The 24545-nt window shown below is 39.4% G+C and overlaps 3 protein-coding genes across 3 annotated transcripts in view; all 3 read right to left on the bottom strand.

Annotated features, from left to right (window-relative positions):
* The window catches only part of LOC124290129 (ankyrin repeat domain-containing protein 17-like), a 436224-nt gene that overhangs the window by 335595 nt on the left and 76084 nt on the right, over positions 1–24545 (bottom strand). The gene's annotated exons all lie outside the window — the stretch shown is intronic.
* On the bottom strand, positions 5438–6777 carry LOC124290134 (putative nuclease HARBI1). The gene is made up of 3 exons (XM_046726828.1): positions 6152–6777; positions 5668–5802; positions 5438–5526 (listed from the first exon to the last, which is right to left on the bottom strand). The coding sequence occupies exons 1-3, from the start codon at positions 6298–6300 to the stop codon at positions 5478–5480; spliced, it is 333 nt and encodes a 110-aa protein (XP_046582784.1). The 5' UTR covers positions 6301–6777; the 3' UTR covers positions 5438–5477.
* LOC124290130 (CARD- and ANK-domain containing inflammasome adapter protein-like) overlaps positions 9952–24545 on the bottom strand; it is a 29389-nt gene continuing 14795 nt past the window's right edge. The window contains exons 2-3 of the mRNA XM_046726824.1: positions 11667–11741; positions 9952–10880 (exon numbers count right to left, since the gene is read on the bottom strand). Coding sequence (XP_046582780.1) covers positions 10069–10880; positions 11667–11706 — 852 coding nt within the window. The 5' untranslated portion in view covers positions 11707–11741 and the 3' untranslated portion in view covers positions 9952–10068. The remainder of the gene's footprint in view (positions 10881–11666; positions 11742–24545) is intronic.

The raw sequence follows: 24545 nt of genomic DNA, 5'->3' as shown, positions 1-24545 counted from the left end.
GGACACTCAAATAGGTATTAATAAATGACATGTAATAAAACCCCATATTGGTTACACCTAATTGGGTTGACTGTCCAGATTTGAGGAGGTCATCATACGACGATGTCGTATTGGCCACACAAGATATACTCATGAGTACCTATTAAAAGGTGAGGATCCTCCGTTTTGTATCCCTTGTGATGAAAGAATCACGATCAAGCATGTCTTGCTTGACTGTGTTGAATAATCCATCACAAGGGATATCTATTTCAAATCACGAACTATGAAGGATCTTTTTACTAATGTCAGCTCTCATTTAATTATTGCATTTTTAAAAGAATTAGATTTGTTAAACGATTTGTAAATATATAAATATTTTACCATTGGAAGTTTGAATTAGTAACTTAGATTGTTAGTGGCTGTATCCTCAAGGGGGGTTAAAGTACTGTAAAATTATTGTCCTCCTGAGAGGGTACGTAAGTCCCAAAACATTTGAAGTAAAATTCTAATCTTCCACTTTTTTAATCGTAGTATTCTTGTCAGTTTAATTGGTGGCTCTATTTGCTTACAATCGCCAGCGGCCGAAGGGATGGTGTGAATCCAGCTAGGGTCCATGCAGGTAGCTAAGGTACTGTAAGTCCCCATGGTCCCTAGTATGGTGTTCTACTTTCAGTTGTTGGCGATCTCTAGCCATTTTGTAATATTGTATTGTCCAAATAGTGCTTTTGGTTTTAACTTTCTAAGCTAGTTTTAATTGAAGTTGCGATATTCTAGTTGTTTTACTGTCCTTCGTCGGCAGGTTTTTTATAATGTACATATATTTCATTTCAATATCAAATGTTCTCGTCACGATATGGCTGAAATATTGCCGAATATTAACTCACTCACTCATGCATATATTTTCGCATTAAACATCGTGTCCGAGCGTGAAGATTGAGGCGGCAAGAGACGAGATGTCACTTGTCAGTCACTTGACTTACATTACATGATCACACAAAAAGATGGAATAAGTAATTGTATATGTACGTTTGACATCTTTTATGAATGCTGTTGTTGATTTTATTCATTAGTTTATTCAATTTATTTAATGATTTCCTCGAAACATCATTACTTTGCTCTCTGACAATGTTATTGTGGACCCGCTGCCGAAGCATGCGTCGGAGAATTGTTTTTTTCAATAACATTGCAAAAAATAGTTTATAATTCTAAACCTGTCGATAATATATGGTCATTTGAAATTTAATAAGTGTTTTCAGACATTGTGAAAAGTGATAGATCTGATAAAAGAATGATATGTTAGTTAGGTTCCTAAAATTATATATAATTTTGATGTGACTACTGCCTGGCCGGTTTACAGGCCTACGGTGTCTGGGGACTCGTGACGTCTTGGCCTGTTTTCCGGCCTACGGTGTTGAATGGGTTAACTAAGGCCGAACTCTTCAGCGCTGGAGTTACGGAAGCGTCCCTAGTTACCACGTGAATTACCTCCCCTGCTCGCACCTGCAGACGACAACAACACAGGCGATCGATGCATGGGATCCGCCCCTTATACTACTTACAGTATCCCATGCATCGATTGCCTATGGACAACAATGTCAATGTCCCAACGGAAGGGTAACCGGCACTCAAACTTTTCTCCTTCCGAGATAGGTTTGATAGCTGACGAGGTGAAGGCGCGACAGAGTGTATTGTTCGGCCCGTTTTCGTCAACTGTCACCAACACGGCCAAAATACGGGAATGGGATGAAATCGCAACCAAGTAAGTTACTTCCGGGTTGTATGACAAAACGTTTTCAACATCGATTGATATTTATAAAATGTGTAGTGACTAGTTTGGAACATGAGCGACAACAAACCTGTAGAACCCTTATTATTATCAGGGATCATATACTTGAAAAACCCTCAAAATCCATGATTTCTGCAGGATGTTTCGCAACTTTTCCATCACAAAACAAACAGCGACCCAGTGCATTTATTAATCGTTAAATGTGAAATTTAAGGCCATAAAACTCTGAGTGGACACAAATTGTATTACCCAAACGACATAAAAAAATTAATAGCACATTTTACTTATTTGAAAAATCACAGCCAACTTGTGCCCACCATGTGTCAAGTATATTCCAATAGAAATTTCACTAGAATTCCAAACTTTTCCATGACATTTTGGAAAATGTCCATTTTCCATAGCTTTTCCAGGCCTGAAAAGGCAATATGAATTTATATTCCAAAACTTTTCCAGGTTTCCATGATCTGTACGAACCCTGTATAACATAAGTGAATATCATTCATATAAACAAAAAGATTTACAGTTATTTATGTTTTACTTATTTAAGACTAAACGCCTGTTCGTCCGTCCAGAGATTTGGAGCCGAGATACGGAAGAAATGGAACGATTACACGTGAGTGATTACCTGATTTTCTTTATATGGATAGCCAATTCAAAGCTGTGTTCAATATATACTGAGTCAAAAAAAGAAACTTTACAAAGTGTAATTTGAAAAATAATGAATAATGTTTCTCTGATGATACATCTATGTATCCGAAATGGGATCCCTATCTTTCGACTCTAGAAAAACGTTAGCAAAACCCACTCAAACCCATCCAATCGTCGTGCAAATGACGTAAGTGCCAAATCAGGTTTTGCACGCGCAGTCGATCACGTGATCTTTGCATCGAAGTTTTCTTCATATGCACGTGTTTGCATTGGCCTCAAGAATTGAAAAAACACTTTTAAACCACAGTTCTAACGGTACTTGAAATGCCACGATTGTCAAATGTGCAACGTGAACGTGCCGTTGGCATGTTGCAAGCGGGAAGATCAGTTATTGACGTTGCAAGAGCAATGGGATGCAGCCTTCGTACTGTGTATGACTTGCGAGGTCGTCTACAACAAACTGGCACCACTTCTGATCGCCCAAGGTCGGGTCGTCCACGTGTCACGTCACGAGCAGAAGACCGTCAAATCGTCCTACGTCACCTACGTGACAGATTTCTGCCGGCTACACGAACCAGAGCTGAGATGTTTAGAGGTCGACTGTCCTCACAGACCATTCGAAATCGGTTGCGGGCTGCCAATCTCCATTCTCGACGTCCATATCGTTGGCCAATATTGACGCCGTTTCATCAACGTCAACGTCTGCTGTGGGCCCAACGTCACCTCCGATGGACCCAGAGAGACTGGAATCGAGTCGTCTTTAGCGATGAATCCAGGTTTACCTGGAGACGACGTCGTGAACGGCATGCCCAATGTTGTGTACAGGAAGTCGACAGATTCGGGGGCGGAAGTTGCATGGTGTGGGGGTGCTTTCTGTGGGAACAACCGTTCCCGACTTCTGGTCATCCGTGGAAACCTCACAGCTGCTGCTTACCGCAACCAGGTGCTCACCCCTGAACTCGTTCCTTTCATGGCGGCTCATGGGGCCCAGGTCTACAGTTCCATCATGATAATGCTCGGCCGCATACAGCGATGTTGACACGAAATTTCCTTCAAAACGCTGGAATCAACGTCATGGACTGGCCATCGAGGTCCCCTGACCTTAATCCAATAGAGCACGTTTGGGATGCACTTGCGAGAAGGCTTCATGGTCCTAGGAACCAACCTCAGAATTTGCAGGAACTTGGCGCTGCCTTGCAAGAGCAATGGCGCAGAATCCCCAACCACGTGTTCACAAGCATCAGGCAGTCGATGAGGAGATGGTGTTTGGCAGTGGTGAATGCGCGGGGCGGCCATACACGATATTGAACTGAGAAATTTCGCATTTTTATTCTTGTGACTTGACATTCTGTATACCCATGTTTTGGAACGGCGGTGTAGCCTAATGGAACTGATTATGGCACTGTCAGTGTATCGAGTACATCACACAGATCTCAGCAATGAAATAATAACAATTTAACCATCTTACCATCTCTTGTTCTTTTATAGTGCCCTGAAGAAAGAAAGTGAAGTTTCTTTTTTGACTCAGTATATATGTGTGTTTTACTAGCTAAAGTAATTATCACCAATTTAAACTATACTCGAAATATAGAGACACAGCAAGATTTCAATATAATCATGTGTACGGTTTACCCTGAAAATGGTTGTTATTGATATGAATTTTTTAAATTATTTTTATCCTATTACTGTACAGTTGGAGTCAGCAACAATGATAAATAACAAAACACTCATTTTGTTGTTTCCCAAAAGATTGAAATATTTATTATAACAATAAATAAATATGAGATTTAACACACAGAGTATCGTTGTTACACACAGTAACAATTATCACCTCTTTTATAATTCTTTGTGAAAATAAAGTTTTCATTAAAATTCAGAAATATTTACATAATGAGGTATAACCTTAATAAAAATGTTGCAAGCTAGAACAGCAATAAAAGGGGTGTAAATAACATGAAAATTGATATAAATGCGATTTACTAAAACACTTGAAAACAAAGTGATAACTGATTTTATGCTGTATTTGCATTATAGTATAAATGATGGCATTTTCCAGATCCCAGGTGAAGAAGAAGGCCATTCATGTGCGGCGTGTGAGCTGCAAGACAGGCGGGGGTCCAGCACCAGTTGGTCTGTCTGACCTGGAGCACAAGGTTGGATTTGTGATCGATTATTAAAATGGTTATTTAAAAAATGATGAAATTTATGTCATTTTGGTCTTACATAGTTAATGTTAGTAAATCCTGATCTCATCTCATTCCAGAATCTCAAACATTTCCAGCATATCAAAAACATTTATGTAATAATTGTGTATTTTCCTGATTATAGGTTGTGTCAATGATTCCTCGGTGTCAAATTAAAGGAATAACTGGAGGATTAGAGAGTGAGGCGGATGAAAGTATGTGATAAATAATACACTACTATTATACTATACATATATCTATGATCATGTATGTCAAATTCATATCAACATTTCAACATCAATTGCAAAAGAATCACATTCAATAACAAATCAGTTTTGTTTTGAAACGAAATATTTACAGGAATTCGCTATTTCCGAGTATCAGGTTTCACATTGCAGTATAATGAGGGTAATGTTGTTTATTAAGGGTAATGTCATTTGCAGAAGTCTGAGGTCTTCCATTAACAGTTCGACAAAGGAAAATAGTTTATGTGATGAAAATGATACATTAATTTAATACTTTTAAAACTTTTTTGCAGTTTGCGTCACCTTGGAAACCAAAGATGCACTAGTGTGCACGGTTTCATATTTGAAAAAAAATATCTTCAATTGATCAATGCTTTAGAAGTAATACTGTATCATGGCAACATTCAGAATTGCACAAGCTTGCCGGTTTGGCATGTCATGGTATACACAATGTGAACCTTACACCTACTTCACAATTATTATTTTTTTAATTTAAAACATATTTATGTATTTACAGAATCAGGACTTACATTGACCAGCCTCCCTGTGGTGTCAAGTGAGTTTGTACCATCAACATCGGTACAGCAGCCATTAATCGCTACAGAGCTTGCCCTAGTACCCTCCACATGACAGCCATCAACAGAGCAGGCAGCCGAACAACCTGATAGTGAAACGCCCCTTACAACTGTAAATGGTAAAGTAATATAAAGCAATTTTGAATTAACAGACTATATTCTGGCAAAACGGGGTTTAAATATTCCTGATCATAATTTGCTTTGCAAGTACTGATTAAATTCTGATTGCATTACAATCAGGTCAAACTCACCTAAACCTTGCCTTTAAAACACCAAACGCACGCTCAATGGTGTTTCTTGTTTTAGTGTGGGCGGAGTTGTACCTCTCTTGGGGGCGTGTCTGCGGCTCAGTAAAGGGTGTTAGAAGCCATGGTCGACATGCACATCTGAAAAAAAGCATTACTCGATTGTTATACCAATATATCAACATATCAATTATGTCATGATTGATAGTTATAAAAATTCATTGTGTACTCTCTGTATGTATATGACAATTAAAGTGAGACTTCCACATTCCTAGACACTTTATTTTTGTTTTGAGACATACCAATTACCACATGTGTTGAATTAAATTCAAAACACCTCTTCCAGCTTGCATATATATGTACTTATATAATGTCATTATGCTGGACCAGCTATAGCGAGCATTACAATGATATTAGTCAGTAATATATGACCCCCAACAAATGTGAGCTAGAGTGTCACAATAAGGGGGTTAAAACCTCCACAACCTACCCAGAATCACCAAGGAGCCACCCATCCGGTGTCTGCTGTACCACCTTAGTGGCAATGCTACAGTTGCTCCACATGAGCAAGTCGTGGGTCGACCCCGGCCACTTGACTACCACATTTGCGAAGCTGTAGATAAGAAAACAAGGGATCATAAATACTCATTTCAATGGATTAAAAATATTATAGTCTTCTTGTATCAGAACTAAAGATGCTGGTTTTACTTACATCTTGATCGTATATGTTCATTTACATGTCTAGGTGTCTAGGCAAGTGCTAGTGACCCTTCGCTATTTAAGTGTGTAATATTCAATAAATATTTAATCTGAGATAAAACAATGTACGTTTTTTAATAAGTCAACATTCTTTTTAAAATCAAGTAGCATAACAGAAATATACGAGAATAAACATGATAACGTGTCTTTTAAATAAGTGAAATTGATAGACTATTTTTAACTGGAACTAGCATCAACATGTCAGTTCAAGGTCGTTGCTAATGTAAACAAACCCGTGACGCATCGGGATATTTTTACCTTTCGGTCTTACTAGAATAGGAAAATACTGAAATCATTATGCTTTTTCAGTTCTGGTTTATTAAAAAAGTGAAGAAAAGATCTTACCGAAGAGAGCTGTCACAAATAGCCTGAACATTCACGGCGTGATAGCCCTTCCGGCAAACAAACGCTGCTTCCTCGGCGATAGGGGGTCTTTTTATTGGGATCAAAGTCCCGTCAACCGCTCCAAGAACTTTGGGGAACCCGGATAGTTTGTAGAAGCCCTCTTTAACTGCTATCTGTTCCTGTGGTCCCCATGGAAAATGAATATTTTTTAGCACTGGCTGTGCTGTGCAGGGATCTCGAAACGGTTGACTTGTGAAGGCCGTGGAGGTCCCCGATCTCGGACAGGAAGCCACCTTTGCAGAGATAGCGTAAAGTCAAGAGCACCTGTGACTCTACAGAAAAGGCTTGTGAACACTGTGTACTCCTTCCGATTATTGGCTCACCCTTTTCTACAAGAGCTATAATAGCTTCACGTGACAAGCGGTAGCGAGAAATCAGTTCAAAATCATTCAGCGTGCCCAGTTGACTCGTCCTGTTTCTATAGACTCTCTGCTTCCTCAAACTTCTCTCAATCTCGATGTATAAAATAAAAGCAGTCGCCATATTCCCTACCCAACCTTAGAGACGTTAAGGTTGGGTCGGACCAACCTTAGTTATCAACCTTAACTTAAAGGAGAATACGAACGAAAACAAAACTTTTGATATATTGTAAAGGATATTCAAATGGTCACATTCAGTGGTTAAAATTGGACAAAATGTTTGTAAAATAGCAATTACACAAAAACGTACTCGTTTTTCCGCCTATTACGGAAACACCCGATAGTTAATGAGCAGAGGGGGTATCACGTGACATGACGTCATATGTGCCCGTTGCTGATAGCTTCCTCTTTGATTTTACCTCACAACTTAACAGTGTTCGTGGATTCTTAAGCAATAAAAGATGTTACTGATGTCATTTCTGAAATTGATGTAAGACCGTATTAATACGATCCGATTTTACATCTTGCAAGACAATCTTCCACTGAAAATGAAGAAGAAGAATCAAGCGAAACGGAGACACCGCTTGCGATCAAAATAAATTTAAAAATAGACCATATCATTTAACAAGATTACCAGGGGCGGATAGAGCTTTTTGAGAAAGTTATTCCCGAACAACTAGTGAATTATAGTGAGTGTGTGAGTTATTATTTAACCTCACATCGGCAATATTTCAGCCATATCGTGACGAAAACACTTGACATTGAAATAAAATATATACAGAGACTATAAAACTTGCCGACAAAGGACTGTAAAGCAACTAGAGTATCACAGATAGATATGTAAAACTAGTAATTGAATCTAAAACAGTTTAACTATAGGGGACAACACAATATAAAAATGGGCTATAGATCGCTAACAACTGAAGGTAGATCACCATACAGTGAATTATAGAATACTAGTCAGAACAACGTATGTTTCCCCATTGTTTGGTTATGGAAATAGTTATGGTACGTGGCCATAGCCTTCGAATGACATCTTGTCAGCCAATGAGAATACAATATAGAACAAACTTTATGGATAACAACTTCTTTTAACGGTACAAGAATCTGTATCGAAACGTCACACTCACGAATAAAAAGAAGTTGTTATCCATTAAGTTTGTTCTATATTGTACTTCCCAACTTCTAAAATGCCACTCAAAGAAATGAGAATACAGAACAACTTTCACGGCACACATTATTAACAAATAGCGAGTCTGATGCCGACGTGCGTAATTGGACAAAATGGAAAACAATGAAAGCAGCAAGTACTTCATGATTTGCCGTTGTATTCGGCAATGTTTCGTATAGACTGCATCTTATAGAGCTCCAAACCGAAAAGAACGTTATAGAAAAACATTTTCAAGCACATGTGAAATCTCTTACTGACTTTGATAATATATATCTCATGTGTACCAGTCGGACTGCCCCAGCTACAAAATGCCCCAGCAAATTTGGTCATTCATTCTAATTTGTTCAAATTTATTTATAAGGATTGAATATATGCCGTAAATGCATAGTTTTTGTCAACTTATTATGATATTATGTTCTTCATATAAAAGTAATTAGGAAGTAATATTTCTGATAAATGTTTCACTAGTAAACTCATAACTATGTATATACTTTTATATGAAGAACATAATATCAATGTTGACAAAACTATGCATTTATGGCCTATATTTATTCATTATAAATAAATTGGGACATCTTGACTACTCCACTGGGGCAAGTTGACCAAATTCGCTGGGTCTTTTCATAGCGGGTCAATTCGGGTCAATTCGACTGGCAATCGGACTTGATTCAATTTATGTTACAAATACCACTGACAGTAAGTTGTTACAAGGAATGATGGAGTATAAATGAATCTCGTGGGTACTTTTTCCTTCTTCAGCCTAGCTTGGGGACTTCCATACCCCATGCGTGCATGTCTCTTTCATATGCATCCGACTCGGAATGATTGGCGCAATTCTCCTGTCCTTGGTGGTTCTTTCCCATGTTCGATGATGCCGCATCCCCAGGCAACGCAAAACACCATCGTACCATTTAAAAAAATTGACAGGAACAACACAATTTGTACTATCGTAGCGCTTGGTCTTTGGCAATATGGCGGACACCAGGCACATATGACGTCACGAGCGGAAAGATCACATGGGTTCCAGCGAAATATGCATAATGGCCGCAGATAAGATTTACAGATACTGTTTTCGCTATTAAAACATAATTATATATAATTTTTAATTGAAAATTTGAGAATATGTTTCTGATGACATAATCTTTCACCCAGAAAATTATTGCAATTCACACGTATTCTCCTTTAAGGTTAACCTTAGTTAAGGATGTTTCGTGCAAAGGGAGGCTAACCTTAGTAAAGGTCTAAGGTTGTAATCTAGAGTTAACGTTGACCTTAAGAGATAAGGTTGTTTTGAACAACGGAGCCAAGCTTACCCTGTCTGTCAGCTGGGAACACAGCCATGACGTCATAAGCATTGTGACGTTACCGTCACTGTACATTTGGCGCCCGGTCAGCTGGGCGAACATGGCCTCAGAGTGGATCGAGATGTAAACAAATAGTTCGTTTTCTGTTTGTCACACATCTGTGGATCATTTTTTCACATAAATGAAGCTAAATGTCCGTAACTTCCATGTTGTATGACATTTTGCACTCAATATTATTGTCACCTGATCATGAAAACCTCAACACTAAAACAAATGACAAAATGTCTGAAAATATTTTCAATGCGTTTTATTTCTCCTCAAACACAACATTAATTCTCTCCCAGAGTTTACATTCTAGGCACGACGACGGCACACAACACCTTCACCGTCACTGTCTGCACCAACATCTTCACCGAGCACCATGTGACACCAGGAGATCCACCAGTTGACGATGTCCCCCGTTTCTCGCCACGTCAGCCGCTGTCTGCTCGACGTTGTTCCTAGCGTTGACGTCCACCAACCTCATCTCCAGTATCAACCGCACCGTCCACGCATGTCCTCCCTGACAGGCGAGGTGAAGGACGTTGTTACCGCCAGAGTCCCGCAGTGACAGATCCGCGTAGTTACAAGCAAGCAGCCCCACGATATATCTATGTCCCTGCTTTGCTGCATCCATCACCGGTGTTCTGTTCCCTCCTCCTTCACCGTTGACGTGCACCCCATTCTGGGACAGTAAGAACCGCACCGTCCTCGCATGTCCTTCCTGACAGGCGTGGTGAAGGACGTTGTTACCGTCAGAGTCCCGCAGTGACAGATCCGCTCCTTTCTTAGCAAGCAGCTCCACGATATCCCTATGGCCATACCGGGCAGCATCCATCACCGGTGTTGTGTTCCCTACATCTTCACTGTTGACCTGCACCCCATCCTGGGACAGTAAGAACTGCACCGTCCTCACATCTCCTCCCCGACAGGCGTAGTGAAGGACGTTTTTACCGTCCAAGTCCCGCAGTAACAGATCCGCTCTTTTCTCAACAAGCAGCGCCACGATATCACTATGGCCATACACGGCAGCATCCATCACCGGGGTCATTCTCCCGTCTCCAATACCGTCGATGTCGTCCGTAGTCTGATCCAGGACACGTCTCACCTCGTCCACATTCCCTACCCAGCAGGCAGGACGGAGGCCGCGAACATGTGGGCGTACGCGGTCCATAGGTGTCACTGTAACAGAAACTTGTGCATTGTACACATGGTGTCACTGTGCTGTGCGTCAGTGGTCAAATATGAAATGAGGTGAGGTAAAATTGGGTTTAACATCGTGCTTGAGAATATTTCACTCATATTACGACGCGCATGCGTGTATATGTGTATGTGTGGCTGCTTGTACTAGCCCAGACTTTAGCTGGTTTCATAGTGCTAGCCCCCTGAGATACCATGCCGCACTGAAGCATGAATACCCCACTCAGACACATTATAATGACTCCGAGCCGACCAGTCTTTGTTTTACCCATTAATGCCGAGCGCCAGACAGGGACCAACAAGTACCATATTGTAACGTCTTTTGGTATGGCGCGGTTGGGGATCGAACCCGCGACCTTCCGCTTTCTGGGCGGAAACTCTAACCACTACACCATGGAGGCGGTCAAATATGAAATGAAGCTAGACAAGCTAAATATAATGAGCAGAAAGCAAAACAAAAGATCTATTTGCTAAACACAATTTTCTGTGAAAACACGTTAGGTTTGATTGAACTGTAGGTTAATATAGTCGGGCCGTCTGGTTTTCGATCAGGTTTTAGCAACGGAAGTGTCAACCCCTTGTGTATTCTATATATTACTGTTGCGGTAGAATGTTCTAAAATCTATAGAAATAGATCATTTGAAATCGATATCAATCATAACATATAAAATAATATATAATTGCTAAAGTATGTTTTTGTATTTTCAAAAAGTTTTGTCCAAAAAGTGATTCGAAGCCCTGTGGTTTTGATGTGGATATTCTACATACTTGGCTGAGGAGGGTTGTGGCCGATGTTCTGATTACTCATGGTTGTGGTGGTCGGTCGAGGTCTGCCCGCACTATCTGGAACAGGAACCAGATGCGTTGTGTCATCGTAGTAATGATTCATTGATTAAATCATGACATGCACAATAGACTGTCACACTTTTCTTCTTTTTTTTTTATGCTTGTAACAGTTTATTCCTCATTTGGATACAGAAACATACGTCAGTAACGTAAACCAACCACATTCATAAGGTTATCTGTCGTTGTATTATTGGTCACAGGAATGAAACTCAGAACTGATCGAATCCAGAAATTCAGTGAACATTTGGTATTATATATGTCATAGGTGAGTTGGTTTTCGCACAAATTGGCTAAATTCTTCGACAAAATGTTATTTCTGACATATTTTTCAACAGACACATTTTAAGCGTGACAGTTTCGCAACAGTTGGACTGGCATTTATATCTTAATTGGCTGGCAGAAAGAATATCTAGTTCTGCAGTTGTCATAACTGGGAGTGTGATACTGTTCTAAAGTAGAAAACACATTCCTTTCGTCAGAAAACCATCTGGTTTATGTCTAAACGTCAATAGTTACAATTTTCAAAAAATCAAAATATTTTTCACACACATAAGACATTGTCTGTGGCTTCAGTTACATAGTTGGTTTAAATAAAGGAAAGTCCTTTCAAATACGCCGCTAAGTAATCAACCCTTGTAATTGACAATGCGTATAGAGAAGCCATAAGATTTTGCTTGAAATTATCCTTGAGATGCAGTTCTTGGGAAATCTGTTCATATGTTGATCACCTATGTCAAACGTCTGTGTCAGCTGTAGACTTTATGTAATGACATGTATTTACTCAAGCAGGTATTAATATAGGCCAGTGAAACGAAGTAATGTCATCCTTATGTCGAAGAAGTGGGTGGAAAGAAACGTAAGTCCCTACTCATTAGATCAAGGCCACTGCGATAAGTTTTGTGTTTTTGGATTTGCAAAACAATACATTTTTTTCTTTTAACTTATTTTATTTTTCGTGAAACCAAAGTCTTCCGCCATAAACGGCGGTCCTTACATGATGACATATACAAATACATGAACATAATCAGATATCCAACATACCAGGATGTAACATAGTTAGACCAGTGAAATATCAGCCTGCATAGGGTGTTGTATGTGGTGCCATACCCAACATATCATGTCTTATATAGCGCAACATGCAGCATGCAGTGTTGCATATTGCGTCATACCAGACATTGCATATTGTATATGGGGTCACATCCAACATATGCTGCATATTGCGAAACATCCAACATAAGTTGTATAAAGTGTCATATCCGAAATATCGTATTGTATATAACATATCAAACAACCTATCGTGTTGTAAATAGCACACTTAGCTCAGACAATGACATTATGATTTATCAAGATCATCCATTGCGTCACTGTCACTGCCATGTTTTATATCTAGTTTGCCTCTGTAGTATCTGTGATTATAACAACCGGCACCCATATCTAGACATGACCCTGGGCCTGATTGATACAAGTTAACTTGACAATACAATTCTCGATACACAATACAATATGCTTGCCCATGTCTATGTTCTCTTGTGATGTACATGTACTGGACTTCTGTCGAAACATGTGTTCAGTCTGGATATGTAACAAATTTATATATTCAACAGTTGAAATTACATCATGATACTATTCTCCTGTACAAACACAAGTCGGAATGACTTTGGATCGCAATAACAATCAGCGACTGTCAAAGCATTAAATAAACTGTGAACTATAATATTTCATACTGACAATAAATCACTCGTGACTTGTGATTGATAACTGTGACTGTAACTGTACTTGTATCTGTATCTCTAACCTGTACATTTGAATCATACGATCCTGGGGATATTCCGTCGGAATGAATCCGGATCGACTGTCGGATTCTCCGAAATGTCAGGCAAAATCCGGATGAGATATCACATTTTCAGGTGTCATGCATATCGGTATAATTCGGTTTAACTTGTTTTCTTCGTTTTGTAAACACTGAAGAAATTCCGCCGGAATGAATCCGGATCGGATGTCGGATTTTCGGAAATGTCAGACAAAATCCGGATGTCAACAAAGTTGAAAATAAACCCTTAAATATCACTTATCCACAACTAGATACTTAGAGAGTGGACCAAGTGTTGATAAAAGCATTGTTAATTAAAAGTTATACAATACAAATGTCTTACAATGTGAAAATGAGAATTTAGCTTTGACCTAACCCTGGAACCCTACCTTGCTTGTCAAAGTCAAAATTGCCACGCCGACTCTAAACCTTGACAGCTCTTTTTATAGGTTACCTAAGGTCACATGATACGCAAACTTGACGTCATAAACTCCCAAGATGGCAACTGTATGTCACCCTAATAAAATGCAGTATGAGTTAAGAATTACAGTTCGCTCCACTATCATGTATTTAAGAAATACAGTTCGCTCTACCACCATGTATAGTGTAATAAAGCACACTTTCGCTCTGAACTATTATAATTAAAGTACGAGGACGCTTAGAAAGTTTTAAATTTGGCATCTTAGAAAAGAAATACATAGTGGTAGAGCAAACTGTATTTCTTTTCTAAGATGCCAAATCTAATACTTTCTAAGGATAAGTACGATCAATTTAAGGCAGAAAACAAACGACGGTGTCGGTGACCTAAATTAAGAATCTTCGCACAGGGTTAACTGGCGCGCTGACCTATTGATGTGTCTGCCCCCCTACGTTAAGACGAACGTTGCCAGAGAATCAGATGATAAATAGTTTGATGACGGTTTACGTTCGGATTAAATATCTTCTCTAAATTATTTTAATTACATCTGTCATTAACGTAAACCATTAGAACATCGCATTTCTACTACCAACGTATGTTTAGATCACTACATCCAGACGAAGCTGAGTAGTCAAGCGACATTCCGCGATTGCATTGTGGGAATGTAAACATTGCGAGCGTTACCGTGTCGCTGAAAACTTGTGAGTCGAATTGAGACATTTTAAACGTCGGAAAACATAAACGTAATGTTTCCACCAGTGATGTTAGGCGAGTGAAGAAACTGCAAACCAAGAAACGGGATGCAACGGAGTAGTTTACTGTAGGAGGCTGTACGAGGCGATGACAACTGACATGCATCGTGACGCCGCTTACATTGTGACGTAATGTAAAATGGTTCGATTACGATGGGGCACACTAGAATGGCGCAGTGACGGGATAACGTCATTCAATTGTAACGTCATAAAAAAACTATACCTTTATTGTCTGATAATGTATTTTTTTTCGATTGTTCTAACCGCTAGGCATCTTAGAAGCTGGACTCTTGGATGGAATCACTTTGATGGCTGAGAACTTGATTATCTCTGTACTTGAAGCCAAGAGTAGACATGAATTTTTGTTACAATATACACTGAGTCAAAAAAGAAACTTCACAAAATGTAATTTGAAAAATAATGAATAATTTTTCTCTGATGATACATCTATGTATCCGAAATGGGATCCCTACCTTTCGACTCAAAACCCACTCAAACCCATCCATTCGTCGTGCAAATGACGTTAGTGCCAAAACAGGTTTTGCACGCGCAGTCGATCACGTGATCTTCGCATCGAAGTTTTCTTCATATGCACGTGTTTGCATTGGCCTCAAGAATTGAAAAAACACTTTTAAACCACAGTTCTAACGGTACTTGAAATGCCACGATTGTCAAATGTGCAACGTGAACGTGCCGTTGGCATGTTGCAAGCGGGAAGATCAGTTATTGACGTCGCAAGAGCAATGGGATGCAGCCTTCGTACTGTGTATGACTTGCGAGGTCGTCTACAACAAACTGGCACCACTTCTGATCGCCCAAGGTCGGGTCGTCCACGTGTCACGTCACGAGCAGAAGACCTTCAAATCGTCCTACGTCACCTACGTGACAGATTTCTGCCGGCTACACGAGCCAGGGCTGAGATGTTTAGAGGTCGACTGTCCTCACAGACCATTCGAAATCGGTTGCGGGCTGCCAATCTCCATTCTCGACGTCCATATCGTGGGCCAATATTGACGCCGTTTCATCAACGTCAACGTCTGCTGTGGGCCCAACATCACCACCGATGGACCCAGAGAGACTGGAATCGAGTCGTCTTTAGCGATGAATCCAGGTTTACCTGGAGACGACGTCGTGAACGGCATGCCCAATGTTGTGTACAGGAAGTCGACAGATTCGGGGGGGGGGGGGGAGTTGCATGGTGTGGGTTGCTTTCTGTGGGAACAACCGTTCCCGACTTCTGGTCATCCGTGGAAACCTCACAGCTGCTGCTTACCGCGACCAGGTGCTCACCCCTGAACTCGTTCCTTTCATGGCGGCTCATGGCCCAGGTCTACAGTTCCAGCATGATAATGCTCGGCCGCATACCGCGATGTTGACACGAAATTTCCTTCAAAACGCTGGAATCAACGTCATGGACTGGCCATCGAGATCCCCTGACCTGAATCCAATAGAGCACGTTTGGGATGCACTTGGGAGAAGGCTTCATGGTCTTAGGAACCAACCTCAGAATTTGCAGGAACTTGGCGCTGCCTGCAAGAGCAATGGCGCAGAATCCCCAACCACGTGTTCACAAGCATCCGGCAGTCGATGAGGAGACGGTGTTTGGCAGTGGTGAATGCGCGGGGCGGCCATACACGATATTGAACTGAGAAATTTCGCATTTTTATTCTTGTTACTTGACATTCTGTATACCCATGTTTTGGAAAGGAGGTGTAGCCTAATGGAACTGATTATGGCACTGTCAGTGTATCGAGTACATCACACAGATCTCAGCAATGAAATAATAACAATTTAACCATCTTACCATCTCTTGTTCTTTTATAGAGCCCTGAAGAAAGAATGTGAAGTTTCTTTTTTGACTCAGTATATTGGTATATATTTGTAAAATGTGGCTGATCAAATGTAAGTGTTCTGTTTCTGATCTGACATCCCCAGTTGTTTGGAATAGCGGTTAACAAGTGTTTATACTCTTAGAAAGATCCATGTATTTTGTATCTTAGTTATACATTTTCAAAAATTACAAAGCTATTTTCATCACATGTATCTTTTATACTATGTATACCGTGACTAAACCAGTTTTTTTATAATATATGAGTATATGATGATTTAAAAAAATGATTCAACCAAAGAGGTCGAGTCAAAATTTAGTCTACATAATTTTCCTTAAAAGTAATTTTCTTATAGAATAACCCCCAAGCAGATTATAAATCTCTCCTATAAAGATTACCATTTTCAGATAAACAGTCAACAACATTGAAGCCGGGTGAGAATAAATGAATTACAGAAAATATGTTTATAGATTCCTAAAAGCATTTTTAATATAGTTTTTCAATGAGGATAATTTCAAAGCATTAACGAAACATTCTATATCAATCATTCTGAGCCTCCTATCTTGATAACCTCTGTTTATAGTTGATCTCTTTACTTTGTCGTTTTTATTTTTTTCATAAAAGTCTATTTATTATTTTATTGAGATCTTTAATGAATGTTATAGGTGGGTTGGGCAATGCAGAGAAAAAGTGTACAAGATTTTAGATTACCAAAGTTTAAATAACAGTAATTATTCCAAAATGAGTCAAATGACTTCTGCGACAATTGGCGAGTAATCTATTGATATATTCTAAGTGTTTCCTTAAGTTAATCACGCACAGGTAATTTAATGAAGCATGTAAGATAATTCCTAAACAATTGAAGTCCCTCTTGTGCCAGTCAAGGTTTAGGTCATTGGCTAAAGTTATATTACTTACAGACATTGAACCTATCCGAAATGCCTTGGTTTTATCTTAAGTTCTGATATTTGGTCAATTTTTTTCAGTGTTTCAATTGCATTGAGGCTTTTTTCAGATCCATCTAGAAATAACTGAGTATCTCCAGGATACTGTCTTAGTTTATGTTCATTATCATTAAGCCTTATGCCCTTTATCTCCTGATTTGTCCCTATTAGGGGACCAACTATTTCAACTGCAAAAATGAACAAGTACGGTGAAATTTGATCTCCCTGTCTACATCCCCACTTACGTCTGACAAAAGATGACAGATGTCCAATTTGAATAACTGATGCTGTTGTATTTGAGGTTAAAATTTCCACCCATTCTATAATATTTTAAATACCTTTGTCAAAAAATACCTGGGATAGGTATCAAAAGCTTTTTAAAAGTCAATTAAGAGAAGCAAACCTGGTTTGTTCAATTTTTTAGTTTCTAAAGAGCCTATAGAGCATCTTGGTATTGTCACTGTTACATTTACCAGGAATAAATCCTGTTTTATTCTCATGTATAACTGTATTCAAGTTTTTTTTCAGTCTATTTTCGATACATGAACTCATTAATTTATATAGAGCAATGAGATTGGGCGCCAACTTTTAACATTTTTCTGTTCTTATTTGGTTTTGGAAGACACTTGATAATTCCTCTGTTCATTGTACATGTTAATGAATTGTTAGTAAATGTCTAAATATCCATTGGCTTAAGTCCTTCCAAACAAAATTGAAAAATTCTTTAGGATAACCATCGGTACCTGGGCTCTTATTGTTTTTCATAGATAAAACTGTTTTCTTTATTTCTTCCATTGTCAGGTCATTTCCCAGGTCATCACACTCTTTCTCGTTTATTTTTGGTACAGTTATATTATTCAGAAGTTCGTTATTAATGTTACTATCACTGTTTGATTGTTCATAAAGTTTAGAAAAGAAACATTTCAATTCTTCTAAAATGATTTTTCCATATATCATAATTGGTCCATTTACTTCCCTGATACTATTTATCAGTTTACTAGTGTAATGTCTATTTCGAGATGGCAAAAGTAACTAGTTGGTTTCTCTACTTCGTACCGTGTTATTCTCTTTCTGATTTGGATTCCTCTGATTTCCTCTTTGTGGCATTGTTCTTAAATATTTTTTCATTATACACGATCAATAAGAAGACTTACTAACTGTATGATCACATTGTCTGACCGGGAATTAAGTAATATATTAGCTGTAATTACTATACTAGCTACTAGAGATAGATGTTGAATGAATATGTAAGGAGAGTGCTTGCCTATAATTAGAAAAGTCAACATCATGAAATGTTGATACCTGTCTGTCGTCATCCGAGGCCGACAGGTGACAATAGAATGTGAATTCAAATTGCCATGACGTCATACGTAAAAGCCCGTGAATTACCTTTGCAGACAGACAGACAGACAGACAGACAGTTTATTCAGTAAGGAGGCCGTTGGCCCATAATACATACAGATAATAGTGGGGTATTTTTATCTTTCACGTGCACATGATTGAAGAAAGTATACATAGCACTCACTTGTTTCTAGAACTTACAATGTTGTTAACATGGTACAAAAACAAGCCGGTGTTGTACATAACTTCATGACTTTCATTTTGAAACAGATTTATCATAGTGTGTACAGTGTAGGGTTCTTGTATATATTTAGCAATGTATTTGACTCTTAAATCTTTATAACAACCACACACAAATATGACATGCCATTCATTTTCAATATAATCCAGACCTTTTGATTTGCAGTACAAAGTCTTTCTCTTACTTCAATATTGCCATATCTTCCAGTTTCTACTGCTATCTTAAAGTTGCTACATCTAATTTCAACATATACTGATAGCTGTGAGGCAGCCGTATTATTATGTTTTACAGATTGAAGATAGTATGCAGCATAGAGGTTTCAGGTTAACCTGGCACAGTCCATCCTTGATGATCTCCAGGGTATGCATTACGATTAATCTCCAATATACCCTGGATGCTTCTATAGCTTGGCCCAATGATTTTATTACCTCCTGTTGTTGGCGCCACATTCTCACAGTAGGCCTGTGCTCTCAGTGGAGAACCCGGACACTCTCCTGATCTGCGCCAAAACATCAGGAGGTACCAAACCAAGGGCATCGAGAACAATGGGGAGTCTGACGACAGTGTACTTGGAATGCAAGCGAGACATTTCAAAGGCGAGGTCTGCATATTTAGCATGCTTTTCCTGAATCCTGTCAATCATGTTGCTTTCAAAAGGGACAGAAATTTCAATGATATAAATGAATTCATTGGCTTTATCAAAAGGGACGAGATCAGGTGTGTTGACAGGAATTCTTCTGAGGCTGTATATGTGCTTAGTCCACAGAAGTTTGAAGGCATCATTTTCCATGATGCCCTGGATATGTTCAGGTTCGTACCATGGATGGACCTGAGAGTCAAAGCCACAGGCATGGCGCAGACGGTAGTAAAAGCAACGAGCCATGCCATCATGTCGTTTAAGATATGCTTTTTTGTGCCAAAGAAGGGCATCAACTGACAAGGTGTTGGACAGTCCCTGTGAATTCGTTGCAATTTGAGATTATTATATGGGTATTTATACAGCGCTATCGTCCATACAAAATGCAAGCTCAAAGCGCTTCTTTGCTTTTTCCTCGATCATTGTATGTCAATCTCAGCGGCACAATAGAATATCAATTTCAACTCCCCGGGGATCATCCAACTCTTGCAGCAATTAGGCGCAAGAGTTAATGTGGCTTTCCCATCCTAACCAGGCACCCATTCGCATTCAAGCCTGCATGAGGAGTTTGTATGCCAACAAAAGTTCTTTTAATTTGCTGTCCTTCAGTGGTCATTGAGTTTGTTGATACAAAAGAGCAGGCAGTGTGCAAAAGCCTTCAACCTAAAATCCAATCGTGGATTGGGTAAAAAACATCAAATTGCGCATACCATTGTAAGTCATTACAATAAAGACAAACAGCATTCTTGGTTGAGTGATATTTGTTGTTGTTGACTCTGCAGCACTGGTATTACCGCAAGTATGGAGCCACACTGCTGTCTGTTATCTCCGACTTTAAACCTCTGAAAAGGAGATACCAAGTTTCTTGAAACGGGTATATTTTCCTAACTATTTCGAAATTTCTCATAGCTTTCTGGCATAAGAATAATTAATACCAACTTCTTTATCCAACCATTCTTTTCACGTACGGGTTGACTTATCAATATCATAAAGTTCAAAAGCTACGTTCAGCCAATCCCAATAATCAAGTGATGCGTTAAGAGAGACTGAATTACATTTTTTCAATATCTTATAGCCTGATCTGAGTGGTTCTAAAACGTCACGTAAACTGTTGAAGACGCGCACCAGGGGCACAGTAGGGCAGTCCACTTGATAGGTCTGATCTTAGATCTACGCCCGGTTTCTGTGGTTAGTCTTTCCCACAGGGCCATTTTGATCAAGATCCTCAATGAATATTAACATGTTGTAATGGTAATCTCCATGGGCTTGAATAACCTTCTGCTGTTCTGAGCCCCATCTGAACTGCATCTCACCCAAACTGCCTCCATCTGGGGTTGACATAATTAACTAAACTATTCCACTGAATTATATGCCACAATATTAAAACGAACTTACCTTCTCCGCTGGCATACAAGCTCCAAATGGCGTCTAAGGCCTGTAGAATGTTCAAGCAAACACTACGTGACCAGGAAAATAGCAAACGCATGACTGACGCTGATTGGTTGGCTTGCTCACGTGGTGTACCCCAACTTGGCCGGCTGCCAATATATCTCAACCACAACTTTTCTTTTTCAGTATAACGCCAATCAAAGCAAACAATGGTTTGGTAATAAATAAATGGACTTAAACCCTGGACTATTATCTTATTAATGTCTTGAGAGGTTGACAGTTTCTGTAAAACGAGTCTATCTAAGAATATACAGTTACCAGAATACTGTGTCATATCGAGGGGGCACCTTCAGCTGTGTCAGTGTGAGGTCCAGGTGATCTCGTCGAAACAGGTGTACATGTCTTAACTCCTCAATGCTATGTTATAAATACGAATTTATAGGAGCTTACAAATCTGTAGGGCACTAGGAGTTTCGACAAGTATGGTATCTGCTGTCAAAGGGGGAAGATGGCAACCCCACTACAGACATAAAAATACCGACTGGTGTCTGTTGTATACAACTAGAAACAAATAGTCCCGCCAAGAATGTAGGATAGAATACCACCTGCAAACTATATAGCTCTACTGCATCTGGAAGGGGTTCTATTACATCCCCTCTTGATAGATTCATTTTGGGGTTTTAACAGTCTGAGCGGCAAGTTAAATCTCCACTCCACTAGCTCTCAGGACATAATAGACTACACTAATGTCTAAGCGTCAACGTGCCGAGCGGAGTTTCTTTTATAGGGTTTTTTAGAAACTCCCAACGAGTCGAGGTCTAGACTGGCTGTTATTATCCATAGCCATAAGTGTGAATACCATCATTTGAAATCCGTCATGTGATGTCCATGGGTGATAACGAGGTTTTGCCATAGATTTTATGATGATGACTTTGGAGCATATTCATGGTGTTCGAACGTTTTATTCTTGAAGAGGGCTTGTTTGTAGTGGTAGTGTTTAATTTGCTGTTTAACCACCTAGTCTTTTACTCATTTGGCTTTCTTGATTTCATCGTTGCCGTATTTGATGGAGTACATTTCAGGCCTTAAACCGATGTACTCCTCGATGGGCGTCCAAGCGCATTCGTCTTTCATTTTGCCGAGCACTTATTGTTGATTTGACTGTGTAAAGGATGCTCTTTCGGATAATTGCTGGTGTCATACAAATGGATGTTATCAGCCATGTCCTCGTGACTAAACGACCTAGCAATCGATCATGTTTTCTCATAATCGAACAGAAACAATTCTGGAACATTTGTTTGCATTAACAATATTTTTCACAAGGTTTTGTCTGTTACATTTCATGACCACTACAAGCTCGTTCCAAGTCATGGTTGAATTTATCTTCAAGACTCCAAGAAATTAATGTTCCTAACCTACTAGTCATCCTTTAAAGATGTGAAATTTGCCAATGCCTTTTGTGCAATTTGCAATAAAACCAAAGAACTGCAGGGTTTTTTCTATATATTTTTTGTCCATTAACAAAAAAAATCAGGAAAATTTCATAAATGATGCTAACCAATTATTTTCGATGATTGATCGGTTGTAATGAACCAATCATCAATTGTGAGATTTTGACCAATTCCCAGCACTACTACGAGAGTTCACACCTGTCACCGCACTGTTGTTTCAGTTCCTTATAGTAGAAACTGTACATGAAATGTTTCGATAAGTCGATAATATTCATGCCCAAATAGAAGGGTCGAATGAGTTTGATGTGACTTTTATTTATATCTAGTGCTGCCAAATCGTCCGTGAATAGTTTCCTTCAGCTGTATGCCAGACTAGCGATTAATATTCTGAGTTTGTTTTCTTTGCTCAATCTAACGAGTTTGACATTCACCCTTTTTTCTCCAATTTTCCATCGTTTTGCAGAACACTGAGTTATTCATGAGTTTGTACTCAGTATTCATGCGGATGTAAGGATCCATCCAGGGACATTGGTCAAATTGCAGCACTCGGTGTATTTTGATCACTTTCATGCCTAGCGACAGGTAGAGTTGCAGGTTTCGATAGTGAACCACATACGTTTTCTTATCCATCAAATTTGGAACCAGTTTTTCCACGGACGCTAATTTATTGTTTCCTAACAACTGTTGTTGTGAAAAGCCATTTTTGATCGACAAGTCTTTCATGAGCGAGAGGATAATGATTGTGAGACTCATGAAGTTCTGCTGGATAGATTAAGTCCACTTCGAGGATCTAGCCTTTGTTCAAATCTGGAGCGATGCTCATGATATCGATTTCATCATCAAACCATTCGAAACTTCCTGTAGGTAGATACTCACTCATGGCCCAACCAGATAGAGAATGTGGTTGGAGGGTTGATTCGGATTATAGTTTTCGTATATTTTTTATTAGCTTTCGCGTAGTGTTTCGATACCATGGAAATCCCGCCGTGCATTCCTTTTTCGATGAACAGGTGCATATCGTAATCCATTAGGAGTTCTAGTTTTATACCCTTTTTCTTAAGCAGAGCATCCCACGAGAGACCTGGTAAATATAGGTTATCACGCGAGTATGTTTTGGGATGGTTAATATCCTGCATTAGGAATAATCATTGTATTTACCGAGCCTTGGCGAGCTAAATGCATAGTGTTTATTCCTAATGCAGGATATTAACCATCCCAAAACACACGAATGTGATAACTTATTTATCATACAATGTCATTTTTGAAACAAACTACGCTTTAATGTTCGCGTGACATTGTGCACCTGGATTCCTATGCCGCTCTCTTTCGCAAACACTGACAGTCGGTCGGGGAACTGATGTTGGTATCTTCGTAAGCCTGTGAATTTCTATCTTCGCTTTGTAATCTACTACATCTATCATAACCAGGCATGCATTTCCTTGGATCAAAACACTGACAGTACCGTAACCAAGGCTGTCAGTATGGACACGACCGCCGACCCTTGACGCCATGTTTGTTTACACTGTGAAAGGAGACCCTGAAATTTGCATATGACCTCTATAATTTTCATCGATATCCGTATATGACCCCAGCGGATACCGAAAATACTTTGGCTTTATCCTTCCGAGAACACTATCCATTGTATGATAAAGTGTAATACCAGGCGGGAACCAAGCTGTACTGTTTCAAACATGTTTTTTCTGAAATTTGGGAAGATGTCCGCCAGCAATAGAACATCGGTTTTCACGTAGAGGTCGTGGTAGTCACCTAAGGTTTTACAGTCCACCCTTTGAGCATGATGATACTCGTCATCGGTAGTCCTTGATTCAGTTAAACTGCTGTAGAATCTTTCTTGGTCAGGTAGTTGGGTCTCGTCGAACTTAGACCAACTATCCATATACTCGTAAGGGTTAACTCCTTTTTGGAGGAGCAAAGGCCAGTGTATTGGTGGGTGATGGTGAAGTCATCATTTGCTTTGACTAAACTATC

Source organism: Haliotis rubra, unplaced genomic scaffold, assembly GCF_003918875.1.
Source record: "Haliotis rubra isolate DU_JTF1 unplaced genomic scaffold, ASM391887v1 Scf458, whole genome shotgun sequence".
Taxonomy (NCBI): Eukaryota; Metazoa; Mollusca; class Gastropoda; order Lepetellida; family Haliotidae; genus Haliotis; species Haliotis rubra.
This window is presented reverse-complemented; position numbering and strand designations above follow the sequence as displayed.

Bases quoted from the DNA above. Each gene is read 5' to 3' on its own strand.
- LOC124290134 (XM_046726828.1), bottom strand. From the start codon at position 6,300: ATGATCCCTTGTTTTCTTATCTACAGCTTCGCAAATGTGGTAGTCAAG. The intron at 5,803-6,151 runs GTAGGTTGTGGA...GCTTTTTTTCAG, and splicing joins TGGCTCCTTGGTGATTCTGG to ATGTGCATGTCGACCATGGC. The intron at 5,527-5,667 runs GTGAGTTTGACC...TACCATTTACAG, and splicing joins GTTTTAAAGGCAAGGTTTAG to TTGTAAGGGGCGTTTCACTA.